The sequence below is a fragment of the Dromiciops gliroides genome, chromosome 4 (assembly GCF_019393635.1).
Source record: "Dromiciops gliroides isolate mDroGli1 chromosome 4, mDroGli1.pri, whole genome shotgun sequence".
Lineage (NCBI taxonomy): Eukaryota > Metazoa > Chordata > Mammalia > Microbiotheria > Microbiotheriidae > Dromiciops > Dromiciops gliroides.
The window spans coordinates 125,467,576-125,484,804 of NC_057864.1; the positions used below are offsets into that span (position 1 = coordinate 125,467,576).

General features: G+C 37.4%; 1 protein-coding gene across 1 annotated transcript in view; it reads left to right on the forward strand.

Annotated features, from left to right (window-relative positions):
- DISP1 (dispatched RND transporter family member 1) overlaps positions 1-17,229 on the forward strand; it is a 154,001-nt gene that overhangs the window by 78,084 nt on the left and 58,688 nt on the right. Inside the window, exon 3 of the mRNA XM_043964541.1 lies at positions 7,408-7,922. Coding sequence (XP_043820476.1) covers positions 7,423-7,922 — 500 coding nt within the window. The 5' untranslated portion in view covers positions 7,408-7,422. The remainder of the gene's footprint in view (positions 1-7,407; positions 7,923-17,229) is intronic.

Below are 17,229 nucleotides of genomic sequence, written 5' to 3' on the forward strand. Positions count from 1 at the left end.
TATTAGGCAACATCTTCTTGTATTTTTTTCATTCTGACTGATTACCTGATATTCTACAAAAAATAGATTAAAAACAATCATTGACCAGAAACCTTGCAAAACTGTCAGAGGACTTAGGACATAAAAATGCCAACTGAAAAGTGAAATTTGAGCTTACTGACTTTTGATATATTAATTTTGGCATATTATATTTATAAAAGGCAGGCAATTCACTAAAAGAGCTTGCTTTAGGGACTTATAACACCTCAAGGCAGAACTTAAAGAAGAACTTTCTTTTGGCAAATTATATACCTTATTACCCTGGAGAAAACAAGTTATTTAAACACAGGGTTTTTTTTTAAAGCTATTAATTTTTTTTCCAAATTTATTTTAAATTCCTTCCAAGGATCTACATTTATACACATAGCAAAGTGGTAGTATTTGCTGACTTCTATGGAGTCTGGTCTCAGAAACTTAACTAGCTGTGTGATCCTCAGCAAGTCACTTAACCTCTGTCTGTCTTAGTTTCCTCATCTGTAAAATGAAGGTAATAACGTCACATACCTGGAAAGGTTGTGAACATCAAATGAGATAATATTTTTAAAACAACTTGCAAATCTTAAAGCTTTGCATAATTGCTAACTATCATTGTTGTTATTATTGTTATTATGTCATAGCCTTTTTTTTTTAATTTTCCTCTGGTAAACCTCTTTCCTGCCCACTGCATCACAGTATATGTGGTCAGCCATTTGGGGGGGAGGGGCAATGAGGGTTAAGTGACTTGCCCAGGGTCACACAGCTAGTAAGTGTCAAGTGTCTGAGGTCTGATTTGAACTCAGGTCCTCCTGAATTCAAGGGCAGTGCTTTATCCACTGCACCACCTAGCTGCCCCTGGTCAGCCATTTTAAAGAGCAAAACATTTTTTAAAACTAACAAACAAATTGTGTATAAATTATATACATTACTATTCTGTTTTTGGCACAGGTTTAAATCATGAATTTGTCTAGTCTATGTTCTCCTTTTCCCCCACCCATTTCTTCCTCCCCAACTCTCTTCTCATAATCCTACCTCTACTCCAGGTCAACCAGCTCACTCATTAGCCCCTCTCGTTGGCATTTTCATACAAATTCATCCTATCTTCAAACTCAAACTGATTCTAAATGTACTGAAAGATGAAAATTGCTATCATTTAAGCCACTAGAACCCCCAGCTCAGCTCGATGTTCTGGACTGCATCTACAGAAATTTCCTGATCCTACCTTTCCTCTTGCTTTTATTGTTTTTCGATTGACCGAACTTCACCATTGCAATCTCACTCAGTTCATCCTGGGTTCTCCCCAGTATTACATTATCTTATTCATAGGCCCCAATCTTTATAAGTTCTTTATGACCGAATTCTTGGCATCAATACCCTACTTGGATGGCAGAGAGTTCACATCTGCCTTGCATGTATTATGCATGTTAAAAATTCTCATTTAGCCAACACATATTGCTCTTCTGTTATTACATTTAATCATGTCAATTCAGCCTTTAGTCACTAGGCAGTTGGTGAGGTGGGAGTAAAACTTGGGAAAGAGACTGGGGCTGGATTTATGAATCTGGGAATCCTCCACAAGGTGATGGTAACTTAACCTATGGGACCCGATAAGATCACTACGAGAGGATTTCAAGAGAAAAGTAAAGATGCCTTAGGATAGACAGAGCCTTGGAGTAACCAATAGGTAGGGAACAGGGCATAGATGATTATTCAACAGAGGAAACTGAGGAACAGCCACATTGGTATGAGGAAAGCAGTGAGAAAGCAGTGAAAACCTAGAGAGAAGAGATTATCCAAGAAGATGGTACAATGAACAGTGTGGGTCAAAAGGATAAGGGCTCAAAAAAGGCCTTTGGACTTTGGTGATTATAAGATATCCCCAGTAATGTGGGAGATAAAGATTTTAGTTGATTAATTATTTCAGAAGATAGATTATATAGAGTTGAGGAATGAGAGAAGAGATACGGAGGCGGTGAGTGTAGACATGTGGGATAATTTCAGGGAATAGAGTATAAGTAGAGGGGTTGGATTTGGCAAGGATCATATTTAGGGCTAAAAGAGACCTAAGGTCATATAGATCCTAAGTGGCAGAACATGGAAGAAACACACTATGGTGGAAACCCCACATCTCTGATTCTAAATCCAGCACTCTTTCAACTGCACTTGCCCAAGATTTATTTGCGGAAGACAGGATTATAACCCAGGTTGTAATTAGTCCAGTGCTTTCTATCATTAGGGTGGAGGTTCCTTGAATCAGTTAATTGCCTCACCTCACTTAAAGTCCCTACCTTAATCAGGTGAAAGCAACTCTATTGCTCTAATCAATCAAAGGCATTAAAATAGATGGAGAAAAGTCTTTGATCTATTTGGAAGGAATGAAAGCTGGATATGGTCAAACAGGAGATGGAAAGATTAAACATCAGCATCTTGGGTGTCAGTTAAATGGATGGGAATGGGTAAATTTTATTTAGGTGATCATTACTTATACTACTGTGGCCAAGAATCCCCTGGAAGAGGGCAGCTAGGCAGTACAGAGAACAGAGCCCCAGCCCAGGAGTCAGGAGAACCCGAGTTCAAATGTGGCCTCAGATACTTACTAGTTGTATGACCCTGTGCACTTAACCTCAATTGCCTCTCCCCCCTCAAAAGAAACATCCCTTGGAAGAAATGGAATAGCCCTTGAAGTCAAGAAAAGGATGAGAGAAGCAGTTAGTACTGAGGTATAATCTCAAAAATGATAGAATGCTCTGTTCAAATGCAGGGCAAACCATTCAGCATCACAATAGTGCAAGTCATTGTTCAATTTACCAAACAATTGCACTCATTTCATACTCCAGCAAGGTTTTTGCTTAAGATTCTGCAAACTAGACTATAGAAAAAGCAAGGGAGTTCAGAGGGAAAAAATCTACTTCTGCTTCATTGACTACACTAAAAAAACCTTTAACTCTGTGGATCAACAAAACGAGGTAAATTGTCAGAGAGATGGGAGTGTCAGAACCTTTTACCCATCTCCTGAGAACCTGTGTGTGGGTCAAGAATCAACAGTTAGGGGAAAATTGGAACACTAATGCATTGTTGGTGGAGCTGTGAACTGATCCAACCATTCTGGAGAGCAGTTTGGAATTATGCCCAAAGGGCGATAAAGCTGTCCATACCCTTTGACCCAGCAATACCATTTTTGGGTCTTTTTCCCAAAGAAATCATGGAAAGGGGAAAGGGACCCACATGTACAAAAATATTTATAGCTGCTCTTTATGTGGTGGCAAGGAATTGGAAGTTGAGGGGATGCCCATCAATTGGGGAATGGTTGGACAAGTTGTGGTATATGAATATAATGGAATACTATTGTGCTGTAAGAAATGATGAGCAGGAGGAGTTCAGAGAAACCTGGAGGGTCTTGCATGGGCTGATGATGAGTGAGATGAGCAGAACCAGAAGAACATTGTACACAGTATCATCAACATTGAGTGTTGATCTACTGTGATGGACTATATTCTTCTCACCAATGCAATGGTACAGAAGAGTTCCAGGGAACTCATGATAGAAGACGATCTCCAAATCCAAGAAAAAAAAAAAAAAGAACTGCGGAGTATAGATGCTGAATGAACCATACTATTTCTTTTGTTTTTGGTGCTGTTGTTTTTTCTATTTTGAGGTTTTTCATCATTGCTCTGATTTTTCTCTTATAACATGACTAATGCAGAAATAGGATTAATGTTATTATGTGTATGTGTGTGTGTGTATATATATATATATGTATATCCGATTACCTGCTGTCTAGGGGAGGGGGGAGGGAGGGAGAAAAATCTGAAATTGGAAAGCTTGTATAAACAAAAGTTGAGAACTATCTTTACATGTAACGGAAAAAATACTTTATTAATTTTAAAAAATAAAATAAAATGTAAAAAAAAAAGAATCAACAGAACTGAATGTTGGAAAACTGATTGTGAGAATCAAACAAGATCCTATTTGTGAAGCAGTGAGCAAGCTTTAAAGTACTCTAAAAATGCTGGCTATCAATCCACCCTTAACCCTGCCTCTCAGAATACCTGGCTTACTTCAGTTATCCTCAATGAGGACCTGACTGATTATCCTTTCCACCCCCATATGGCTTTGCATTTGTTTGACATGTAGTTTGCATTCACTTATCCATAAATACTCATTCCATTTCTCCCAGTAAACTATAAGCTCCTTCAGAGCAGGGACTTTTTTGTGTTATGTTTTAGGCCCCATGAAGGTGCCAGGCATATATGAGGCACTTAATCAATTAATGTTGAATGAATGAATCTTTGTCATCTGGGATATTTAGAGAGATGCATTGTCAGACTTAGATAAACCAATGTAAATTATGTCCAATAGTTGGTGCTATAGTTTATATAGGAATCTTTTTTTCAGAAGCACAAACAGAATTGTATTAAATTCACCTTTTAATGCAATGGTGTTGTGAACTCTTCTGCCAAGTGTCCATATTCAGTATCAGAGTTTACTACACAATAACCTATTCTCCAATAAAGACAACATGGGGGCACATTGAATAGAGCACTGGACCTAAAGCCAAGGATACTTGGTCAGATCTTCTAGCCTCAGACACTTACTAGCTGTGTGAACTTGGGCAAATCACTTAACTTCTGTCTGCCTCAGTTTCTTCAACTGTAAAGTGAGGATAATAATAGCATCTACTTCTCAAGGTTATTGTGAGCATAAAAAAATAAATTTAGAAAGCTTGCAAACTTTAAGGTGCTGCCGCTGCTGCTACTACTACTATTAATTACAATAAATGGTTGAAAGCTATAAACAAACAGTTTTCCAAAGAATCACAAGCTATTAATAACCAGATAAAAGAATGCCCCAAGTTACTAATGATAAGGGAACTGCAAATCAAAACAACCTCAGAGTTTCATCTCACACCATTTAAATTAGCAAAGATCACAAAAGGTCAGAATAGTCAGTTTTGGAAGGGTTATAGGAAGATAGACCCACTAAGCACACATTGTTGGGGGAGATGTGATCCTTACAACTGTTTTGGAAAGCAATCTGGAATTATGTAAATAAAGTCACTAAAATGTCCACGTTTTTTGACCCTGAGATTCCATTACTGGGCTAACATCCCAAGGAAGCCAGGGATAAGAATAAATCCCCCATATACACCAAAATATTTATGGAAGCACTTTTCTGTGATAGCAAAGAATTGGAAACAAAATAGATATCCATTGATTAGGGAATGACTAAACAAATTTTGGTTCATGAATATAACGGAATATTACTGTACTGTAAGAAATGAGGAATGTGATGGATACAGAGAAACATGGAAAGATCTACATGCACTGATGCAAAGTGGAAATAAGCAGAGCAAGGAAAACTATATATGACTACAACAATATAAATGGAAAGAGCAATCACACACACAAAAATAAAAAATGAATGTTACAAAATTACAAAGAACAAGAATGACTTGAAAAAGGAGTGTGCGGGTATGCTTCCAACACAACACCTGTGGACCACTGTAGGAAGTCCATGAAGAATGTTGCACATTGCCCATGTTTTTGGACTTTTTCAGTGTATTAATTGGTTGTGTTAATTTTCCTTCCTCTTTTTCTTTTCTTTTTTTTTTTCTAAATTAAAAATATAGTTTGCTTTGACACAGTTCTCTGGGAGCAAGAGGAAGGATACTGGGAAAAACTGGTGAACATAAACAACAAAAGACAGGAATAAAAACAATTAAAAAACAAGATATTGAAACAAAATTCACATTTTAATACAGTGGTTATATATCCTCTTCTGATAATTATCCACATTCAGTATCAGAGTTTTAATGCCTTATTCTGAGAGCATATTTGCTAGCATGCTTGCTGGCATTCTATACTCAGAAGCTTTTGGCTTATGTAGTCTACAGATGTGTAAAGTCTGAAATAAAATCTCCTCTATGGGAAATCCCTATTTGTTCAAATTATCATGTCTGCAAACTGAAAAGAAGGAATGTCTTCCAGCATTTCCCACAGGTTTTCCCCCACAGATTAAAATGAAATTGAGAAAAGTTCCATTCTAATTTCTAAGCTTGGGAGTTCAGAAAGTTTTATTCTGAAAGCTGAGTCTCTCTGTCAACTAGAAGAAATTCAGTGAAGCTGCTACTATACTTGGTTCAATTTCTTTCTTTAGCCTTCAGATTTGGATTAGGAGACCAAGAACACCACTTTTCCCTGTTTTCCTGTAGTTTCTGCTATACATTGGTGTTACAGTGACTTGTTGATTGAGCTTGACCAGGCCACTAAGAATTCTGTTGACTATTTAGAGACTTCTGATAACAGTAGAGCTGAAAAATAACAAATCGTTTAAAACTTTAAAAAAATTCTGCATACTGATTATTTTTTCTCTCACATCCATAAGACTTGGTGCATTTTATATCTCCTAGAAAATAAATGAAATGATTTGTGGCTGACTAATGCTGGTATAGCATTTCTCTTCTTTGTTTTTCTCAGAGTAGTAATCCTCATTTTTTCCCCAAGATATTTTTTTAGCTATCAATCCATTTCACCTCCACTCCTTTACCCACCCACCCACCCAACTTTTACACTTGGTGGTTCATTTGCCATATTACATGGCTTAATATGTTGATTATTTCTTTTATTTACTCTGTTTTTAGAGATTAATTGACTTAGAAGCAGACTCAAACTTTAAGCTATTTCCTAAAATATCCAGGCTTCCAGACCCACAAACACACCACAGACTTTCAGCTCTAGTGCAGTGCCTGGCTCATAAAGGATGTTTAATAAATTCTTCATGATTGATTAATTCCAGGATGGACACATGCAACAAAATTACCCTTTGGTCACAAAACATTCATTTTTTGTTTTATGTCAGAAATGTTCAGGTGCTCATCTGAGCTAGGTATAGTTAAGATCAGCATTAAGGAGAAGGGAAGAAGAGATGAGAGAAGAAGAGTTGAAGAGGGAGCAGTATGATCATGGAGAACGGGTAGTTTACATCAAGGACATGAAGTGCTGATGGCATTGGTCAGGCCAGTAGGGGAATTTGTTAATGACTTATGTTTAACTTTACATCTGTTTTCTATTACTGCTTTGCAGCATCTTTAATTTCTGCAGTATTAACTATTTTAAAATACAGAAGTCTTCCTAGGCAATCAATTTTGCTGATTTTAAATTAGATTGTAGGGTCCTTGAAAGTAAGGACTATATTCTATTTATCTTAATATCCTACCCAGAACCCAGCACAATCCCTTGCATAGAAAGCTCACCCAGCCAATGCCTGTTGAATGAATTCATGCCTCCCCTACATTTGTTTCTTTATGGCCCTAACTGAATTTAAATCTTTACCTATCTTTCCAGCATATGTATTTCTGAACAAGGACTCATTTTCCTTTGTTTTCTTTCATAGCAAAGAAGTTGGAGCATGGCTATGAGCAGTGGAAACAATGATTTCATGGTTCTGAGCAATGGCGACATTATGCCCAACTCCAGTACCCTTACATCTTGTGATGGAGACATTGCCATCCAACAGCACCCATCCAAAGAAGCACCCAGATCAAAAGTGAGTCCAAATGGATGCCTCCAAATTAATGGCACAATTAAACCTTCTTTTCTGCCTTTAGACAACCAAAGAACCCCCCAGATGTTATCACAATGCTGCCATCCTTGCCCACACCATCACTCTCTGAATAATCATAGCAGTCACCAAGAGTGCCATTCCCAAGCTGGTCCCACAGTACCATCTCCTGTGGCCTCGTGTTGCATGCAGCCACACTCAGAGTATTCTGCATCTCTGTGTCAAAACCATTCACCTGTATATCAGACTGCCTGCTGTCTTCAACCCTCTCCATCATTCTGCCTGCATCATCAGTGGCCTGATCATTTTCAACATCAGCCAGTGCAGCAGCATATACCCAACCTAAGGTGAGTGCTGTGAGTGTTTTGATGATCCTTTGACATTCAGCTAATTGTGTGAGTGGGGGTGTGTGTGTATGAGTGTGAGTGTGTGTGTACTGCTCATGTTTACTTCTCAAAAAGGAAGAGGAAAGGTATTTGAAGAAAAGACCGCAAAACAATTGTTTTTGTCGGTTTGGTATGGTAAATGTTAAATCTACAAAGAGAATGCAAAACGTGACATTTTACTTTGTATCCAACTGACTTTATCAGTTTTGCTTTTTGTTGACCGTGAGAGTTTCTGTTTTGTTTAAAACTCAGTGTGAGGAAGATTTAAGTAGTACAGTTAGACTTAGCTTGTCTTTTTCTTTACAATATTTATCTCAGGCATCTGGTGTAACTTGTAAAGAATTAATTGGTAGCTTGAAGCTAGAATGGCAAATCTCCTCCCTTCTTCCCAGCACACCCCAGACAGCCCCCAGCCAATTGGCTGGCCGCTCTGACAGTCACATGACTGTCCTCACTAGGCTTCCAATCATTATAATTTTGCCAGGCCCGTGTAGGCATTGGCAACTGGTGATGACATGAGGTGCCAGCACCATGGCAACAGCTACAACCAGTGAGTGGAGCACCATGCCATTTGCAGAGCCCCAGAGACCAATGTGTGTGCCGAGATTTTTTTTTTTTAATTCTAACCAAAAGATGGGGTCATAAAAAACTCAAATAACAATTAATTCTTTACAAACTGGAAGAAATGGAATTCTTTCAAAGAGTGTTTTTTTAAGCTGTCAATCATTTGGGGGGGAGGGAATCACCTTTTATTTTAAATGACTTGTAACTAGAAATTACCTACCATGTTGCCTGAATTACAGTAGCAGTCAGTATTCCCCCACTCTCACCCTCAGCTAGAATTGAGAGACTGTAAGTGTTCTGAAGGTTTGCATCCTATGTACCATCTGAGAAGAGAGAGAGATTAGGGACTATAAGCTGGTATAGTCAGGACACAAAGATATTAGGTTAAGGAACCTTGAACAATAAAAGTTATTTGGAGGAAAAATACTACCCACATGCAAGATGCTTTGCAACCTAGTACTAGTTTGGTAATGATGTTTTTATTCTTATGGACGTCTTCACACAATCTTATACCTTCCTGCTTAGTATCCATTCAAATCCATTTCAAACTTGTTTGGCCATTATATTCCTTTTCTCTCTAGGATTGACTATTTGCAGAAAAATCTTATTTTTCTCATGTCTTGGTAGGAGAAATTTAATATAAAATGTAAACAGCTTGATGTTGGCATACTAAGTTCATTTAGATAGCTTTTGCTATCCATTTTCATGAGAGATAATTAGTATTTACTACTCATATTTTTTTATGATGAGAGATTCCTAATAAGTGATCCTTTAAGTTTGATTAAGGCTCCTGCTGTTCTTAATAGTGGGCACCCTTAATGAAATGTGAACATAAAACAGAACCAACCTTGTCATATTTGTTCTTTCATTTCTCAAAGAATTTTAGCTGATTATATATAACCTTTTTGTATAGTGTTGAATTATTGCTTTCATAACCAATACATTGAACTGTGTGTTTGTAGGGGCTAATTAGAAATAATCATACAGCGTAGACCATAGAGCATTTTCAGATCTGTGAACTTTAATGGTATTAGGAAAATATGAGTTAATATGGGGAGGTTCTTAATTTGTTTCTACTGTGTGTATGTGTGTGTTTGTGTGTGTGTGTGTGTGTGTGATTGTTTGAAGGGATTTCTTGATGTGTAGGTAATATGGGATATACCTGAGGTATGGTAACACATTCTACAAATACCAGGTAGAGAGACAGACAGACAGATACACAGAGAGAGACAGATTGATATTGAGATTAGGAGAAACTAACCTTTTAATTAGATCCAGATCTAAAAAGTACATAATAAACCTTTTATCTTTTCATCAGGGTTTGAAAGTATTTAAGAGTATTTGTTTTTTAACTTTAAAAAGTTGATCTGAAAGTATTTATATATTTACTTCTTGAATCTATTTACTTTATATGATTTAGAAATATTGTAATTATACAGTTTATAAAACTATTGCAGTTTCTCTTTAGTTTTTTTCTTACAGCTTTTTACTTGTTCAATTTTAAATTATGCTTTTTAAAACTTTCATTCTAAAAGTTACCATTGTAAGAGTAAAAAGTCAACCAGCATTTGTTAAAAAGAGGTTAGTATGATGTTTTGAAGCTAATGCCCTTTTAGAGAACTTTGTATAACATCTTAACTTTTTGGGCAAGTCACTACTTCTTTCAATAGAGTGGGTTGTGTCAAGTTTTTCCAGCCTTAGGCCTAGCATTTGTCAATGATCTAATTGTAAAGGAATGAGAACCTGACATGTACTTTTAAGTTTACTGGTATTTTTAAAGATAGATTGAAAAATGCCACATTTCTACAAGCAAAATCTCAACAAACTGTGGAGAGTAAAATGTTGGGACAGTCTTTCCATAGCCTTAGAATTTGGACTTTTGGATAAAATATATGCAATCAGAAAAGAATTATATAGCACCTTTATTTTAAAGATACTATCAGAGAACTTGTTACATGAACTCATTTGTGTATGTGCAACAGAATTAAGGAAAAGCTATGACTTTAGGCAACCCAGCACAGACACATGTGCACACATGCACATACACACAGAGTCCCAGAAGTCTTCGTGCAGTTTTAAGCTACTAAAGCTAAACAGTTGCACTAAAACTTTTGGGACACCCTTTGTATAAACATGAAAACTGTTAGTATCTTTTGCAATTACTAACTCCTTGAGAGGTAGAGTGCCAAACCAAGGGAAGACAGGGCTTGGGGTATTCAGAAAGCTCATGAGTATTAGAAAAGTGGGAGAGATGACAATGTAACAGTGTAACAAATAATTGTAATAGTAATACCAATAACTGACATTTTTATAGAACACTTTGAAAGAAAATGCTTTATGTACATATCTCAGTTGAGTCTCCTAACAACCTTGTGAGATAGATACTCCAGGTATCTTTATCCCCATTCACCCCAGAAAGGTTAAATGACTTGCCCATGATCACTCTCATTTGAAACCAAGACCCTTCTGGCTCCAAGTCCAGGACTCTTAACTATACCATTGCTGTTGTTATTGTTCAGTTGTGTCTGGCTCGGCATGGAGAGAGAGAGAGAGAGAAAATATGAATGAATAACAGTGGGTTGTGGTGGTTTGGGAGAAGAAAAGGAAATGTAACTTGAGTTGGACCTTGAAAGATGACAGGAATTAGGGAGGGAGGGAGGGAGGGAGGGAGGGAGGGAGAGAGAGAGAGAGAGAGAGAGAGAGAGAGAGAGAGAGAGAGAGAGAGAGAGAGAGAGAGAGAGAGATCATGAGGAGGGTACTGTATGAATGAAGGAAGATAACAGTTTGGGAAAGGTTTAGAGTAAAGTAGGAGGTAATAGTCTCTATCCGAACTCCATATCTAAAACCCTGTTTTGTCTGGTTCTCTAAAAGACTACATGGCCATATTCTTGATTCTGCAATGAGCTAGAAAGTATTTCTCTGGAGCCAGTCATATTGCCCTTGGCTTTGCTGAAATAAGTTATAAATTATCCATTTGGGCTTTCTTATTACTGTATTAAGGTGAAAGGGTAATCGTATTATTGTTCAAATTATTATGGAGTTTTCCATCCAAAAATAGCATATAAGTTTTCTGCCCCAAACTATATTTACCTTTTAATTTGGTGTTGCAAATATTCTTGATTGCAGCACTCTTACCTTTTCCATAAATGGTACCTGGTAATGTAACTAACTCATTATCATGCTAGGAAACTGGTGATATTTTTGGGTACTTGCCAAAGACACTTTTCTCCAAATGTGATTTCATAGACAGATGGTCACCTGGGATTCCTCCTGTGGTAAACTAGCGGAATTGGAGCTATAAAGCTTTAAGAGTGCTTTGGTTAGAGACCCCAAGGACTCTAGACCTAGCTTAGCCAATATCTACTCCCCCTGCTGCCTCTTTGTACATAGTGATCATATTTATTGCTATGTTTCTTTTCAACCTGTTTTTGATCACTTTCACTTTTTTATTGCTATTTTAATTTCAGAGTCAGTATTGCCAAGCATTTCGCTTTTCATCAGTTAGTTGGTCTTTGTGGCTGGGCTTTTTTATTTTAAAAAGTCAGAAGTAAGAAGGAGGTTTTGGGGGTTTTTTTTTGGTTTTTGGTTTTTGGTTTTTTTGGTGAGGCAATTGGGGTTAAGTGATTTGCCCAGGGTCACACAGCTAGTAAGTGGTAAGTGTCTGAGGCCAGATTTGAACTCAGGTACTCCTGAATCCAGGGCCAGTGCTCTATCCACTGCGCCATCTAGCTGCCCCTGGTTTATTTTTAAAGAAGAGATTGTTACTACTTAAGAGTCCTGCCCTTTAATATCTTATCCAGGCATGAAATGGTAGTAAAGCTAAAGACTTCTTCTAAGAATGTACAGTTCAGCATCTCCACAAGTCTCCTATAGTGTTATCTTACTTTGTTTCATCTTTCTAGCAGTCTGTCACAATCTTGGCTTTAAAACCTGTATTATTCTATTTCACTATAGAATCTGATTAAACAAAAAACACAAAAGAGTTTTTATTAGTTGTCTAGGCATGAACATCAGCATTTACAGAAAGACTATAAGATCTGCTCTCTTTCTAACCCTTGAGGTACAATACAAACTCTTTTGGATGTTAAGGCTACATATAGAAAACTGAAGTTCCTAATTCTAAGACTGAGAATAATAACTTATAGTAAAGAACATTTCTCATCAGCATCATTGCAACTACTATTTGAGTGTTAACAATGTGCATAGAAGAGACAGGAAGGAAAGAGGGAGCTATCTAAAGAAATTGATGTGGCAGATTCAAGATCCCAAAAGATCTTGATAGACCAGAATGATGAGCCATATTAAATAAGTTGCAGTTTTATAGGGATAAACATATGCTTGGATCCAGAAAATAGCTTTACACATATGCAAAAGACAGAGGCTTTGGTGTCAAAGATTGGGGGGTTTAGTGAACACGGGTGGAAAATAAGGCTGTGGCAATACAGCCTAGCTGTCAGAAAAATGCATGCTCACCTAGTCTGCATAAGAGAAGCAAGGTGACTAGAAATTATGTTTATTCCACTTGCCCCAAGTGGGAAGAATGAAGAGCTGGGGATGGAGTTGCAAAGAGACAGAATAGGTTAACTTTTTAACATCCCCATCCAAAAGTAAAATGGTCTGCCTTTGATGCCATAGGGCATATGTGTGTTTGTTTGGGTGCATGTATGTGGCCTCAGAGATCTGTTTCAAGACTGATATTCACCAAAACTCAGTTCTTAAAGCACTTACGTTTTAAAGGTTTTTGGTTGGAGTCCTATTTAAGCTGAAAAAGAACTCTGCTCTGGGCTACACTTGCTCTAGCATTTTGATCACATAGGAGCTATTTGCACTGTCACAGCCTTATTGGGATCAGCCTGAAGTTCTCCCTCTATCCTTTCCTCCACCTCTGCGCTCCCCCATAAGCAAACTAGCAGCTGCTTTAGGGTGAATTATAGGTAGAGGGAGAAAAATATTTCAGCCTAAACCAAGAAAAATGAACCTACAGCCCTGGAGGGATATTTGGCCACACTCTACTTTTTCTCTCTGTATTCTTTCTTTTTTCTCATTCCTCCTTTTGTTTTCTTACATTTTTATCCTTCTTCAGTTCTTCATTCTCTGCTGCTGAGACCCAGCAGTACCTATGAGCAATGCTCAACCGTGGGTTAATAATTATGTGATTATATTTCTTTATATCCTTTGTGTGTTTTTTAATATCCTTATGCAAACTGCCATACCCCATAGAGGAAAGCAAGTGGAGATGCCTAGAGAAGTTGTGTGTTAGTTTTTTCTTTCTTTTTCTTCTTTATTCCCTGAGAAAAGGTTAGGGAGGGATTATATCTGTGATTTCAGTGGTCTAGGTAACTCTCAGGTGAGAATCGTTCCTCTGCCAATGCAAGTCAGCACCTTCTCTGTAATTTCTATTCTTAGAGAGTTGTCTAGAATACTTGAGGGGTTAAGTGACTTGTCCAGGGTCCCCCAGCCACTTCTGTCAGAGGCAGGATTTGAACCCGTCTTCTAGCTTCTAGGATAGCTCTCTATTACTGGTAGCTCACTCTTTCACCTTATCCCTAAATTGCCAAAAATTCAACAATAAGTTAAGTGGCTATTCATTTTCCTTTGGGGAATACAGGGATGTAGGATAATATAGTTGAGTTTTTGTTATTTTTCGGTTGTTAATTCATGGCCAAATCTTTGTGACCCTATGAACCATACCATGCCAGGCCCTTCTTTCTTCCGCTATCAAAGTCTGTCCAAGCCCACGTTCATTGCTTCCATGACACTATCTGCTCATCTCATCTGCTGTCATCCCCTTTTCCTTTTGACTTCAGACTTTCCCAACATCCAGGTCTTTTTCAATAAATACCATCTTCTACTAATTTGGCCAAAGTATTTAAGTCCCAGCTTCAGTATTTTCAATAGCCTGAATTAGTTCCTTTAAGTATTGACTGATTTGATCTCTTTGCTGTGCAAAGGATTCTTCAAAAGTCTTCTCCTATGGATCTTTTTAAAGCACCAAAGTCCACGAACCTTTTTCTTGTGAATACTTCAGGGAATTTGGGGCAAGTATCCAATGGGGCAATCTCCTTATGAAGGTTCATTTTAGGAGAATTCTTGTAAAGCATAGTCTTGATTTGAATGAAACTAGATTTATTTTTATAGGCCTTAGAAACAGACAAAATTAACAAAAAGTGATAATGTTTGTAAACTTTAAAAAAAATGATCCAGGCTTTACTTGCCAAGGAAAGTCAGTTGACTGTCAACTGGAATGGATATGTTTTTATTATTAATATTCTCTGAGACTTTTCCCTTACAACCATAAATTAGTAGATTCAAGAGTCTGCTGAATCTCAGATTCTGTGTTGCACAGTATATAATACATTCAGAATGCTGAGCTTAATTGGCCTTGACCTCAATCACAAGTCTTGCTCTCAAGAAAAACCCCAAACCCCAAACAACTGCTTCATAAAATCGAGTGGTTGAAACATTGTGAATTGTAGACAGATGCATTCTTTAGCTATCCCTCTTCCCTTTCCATTTTTACTGCAAAGTTATTTGGCAGGTTTCTAAGAATGAGGGAGAAATTTTGAAAATTTCAAGGTTTTTGGTTTTTTTGTTTTTAATTTTAGCCCTTTTAAGGATGGGTGGGAGTATCTGCCAAAGAGTGAGGCATAAAGACAAGATATTGTTATGGAACAGTTCCATCTCTGATTCCAGGAAAAGGGTAATTGTTATCAAGCGTACTCTCTCCAGAGCTTAGCTGAATTGCTGCTCCGTGTAAATACAAAGAAGTGACAAAACTTAACCTCTGGAGGACTTTTCTTGCTGCAGTGTTGTAAATAATTTTGACTAAAATGCAGCCAGATAGAAGCAGTTTTTGTTTTGTTTTTACAGAAGCCACATATTTTAACGTGAGCAGCTAGTGAAAAAAGCATTAGAGAATAGGACCTTCTTGGAGGCAGAAACTCTTTTGGTTTGGTTTTTGTGTATACCTGATGCTTCAAGTAGTTCCTTGCACAGAAATGTTTGTTGAATTGAATTGATTTGGAGTGAGAAGGCATGGTTTGAATCCTAGCAGCTACTTGGCTTGTCAGACCGGAGCCACATATGTGGCGTCAGGGAACCTGGGTTTGCTGCTAGTCTTTGTTATTATATGACCTTGGAAAAGCCATTTCATTTCTCTAGACCTCAGTTTCCTCTTTGGTGAAATGAAGCTTGGACTAAATGATCTCTAAGCTATTTCCCATCTCTGAGTTTATTTATCCCACAACAGAATTTTAAGTACTGTTCATAATTCAAAAAACTGAGTTATGTAGAAATGTTTTCAGATGGTTTTTATTGAACGATGCTCAGTGTAGAAAGGATCATTGATCGTTTGTCAGACTTTTCAGCAACATGTCAAACATACGAATGTTGAGATATCTGTTCATAATACTGTCGTCTTTGCACATAATGAGCAACTGGGTATATGTATAGACATGGATCTAGAACAAAGCATTCTTTATGTTGGTGAGAATTGTATGCCAGGTTTTCAAAATCCTTTCCTGCATTCTTTTCTCTGCATCCTGTTTTCCAGTGAAATTGCTCAGTGTGATAACTGTCATGCAGGGGTGATTATATAGCATACCCCTTATCTGAGGCATGGAAAACATGTTAGAAACTTGAATGCAGCTTACAGATATCACCTGTTTGGTTGTCTATTTGCTCATATCTGGTAGACTACAAGAGTCATGAAGGCATGGGACCATGCTTTTTGCATCTTTCATTTACCACCACAGTCATCACAGTATCTACTGTACAGTAAATAGTAAGTACTTACCAAATACTTAATAAAGGTGGTTTTTCTATGCATCTTCCTCAACATGGTCAACCCATATTCAGTGCCTGCTAGCTTCACTTTTTGTATATTTCTAGGCCTTTGGAGGAATATATATAGACGTTAGCAATATAAAAAAAAATTATGTCCTTCGGAAACTGCTCTTCCTTTATGGGGCAGATAGATGAACTATTTTGAATGGATTGAATTTTGCATAAATATTACCAAAAACATTTGTCAAATACTTAAGTACTTTGGACAAATATTTATATGTCCCTATTCTTTGTAAGGTTATGAGTCACCGAAATGTGTTTTGAAACAGACTTTATAAATAGGTAAAGCACCATGCTTAGAGAATGAAAATTTGAAAATAAAAACCTGGTCAAAGGTTTTCCAAACATGAAAATACTATTTAAAAGGACTTGGGTTTGTTTGTTTCATCTCTCCTTACAGAATTTTTTTTTCCAATTCTAACCCATACCCCACAGCCATTTATTCCCTTGTCCTCATCACATTTCTTTCTTAACTTTTAAAATTGTAGCCTCAAGAGAAGAGGAGATAGAAGGGTGGTATTAGTCCGGGGTCACTGCTTCCAGTGTTCAGCTGTATTATAGATAGATTTGGCAATGCTGCCTTTGAGAGCTATGAACAGACTCAGAGCAACTGGTTTTTGGAATAAACAAGCTGGGATGGCACTCCCTAGGTAGGAAAGGAGTTGAAGATTATTTCTGGTTCCTGGAGGTTGAAGGACCATAATCAAATGTGCCCAAGTGAATCAGCAGAAATCAGCAAAAATGTTCATCAAATTTAACAAGTCTTGAGAGGTTCTCAGTTGTCTTAGTTACCTACCCCAGGAAGTCGACAGACTCCCTCTTTTATAGAGTATAGGATTTAAACCTGGAAAGGACTCAG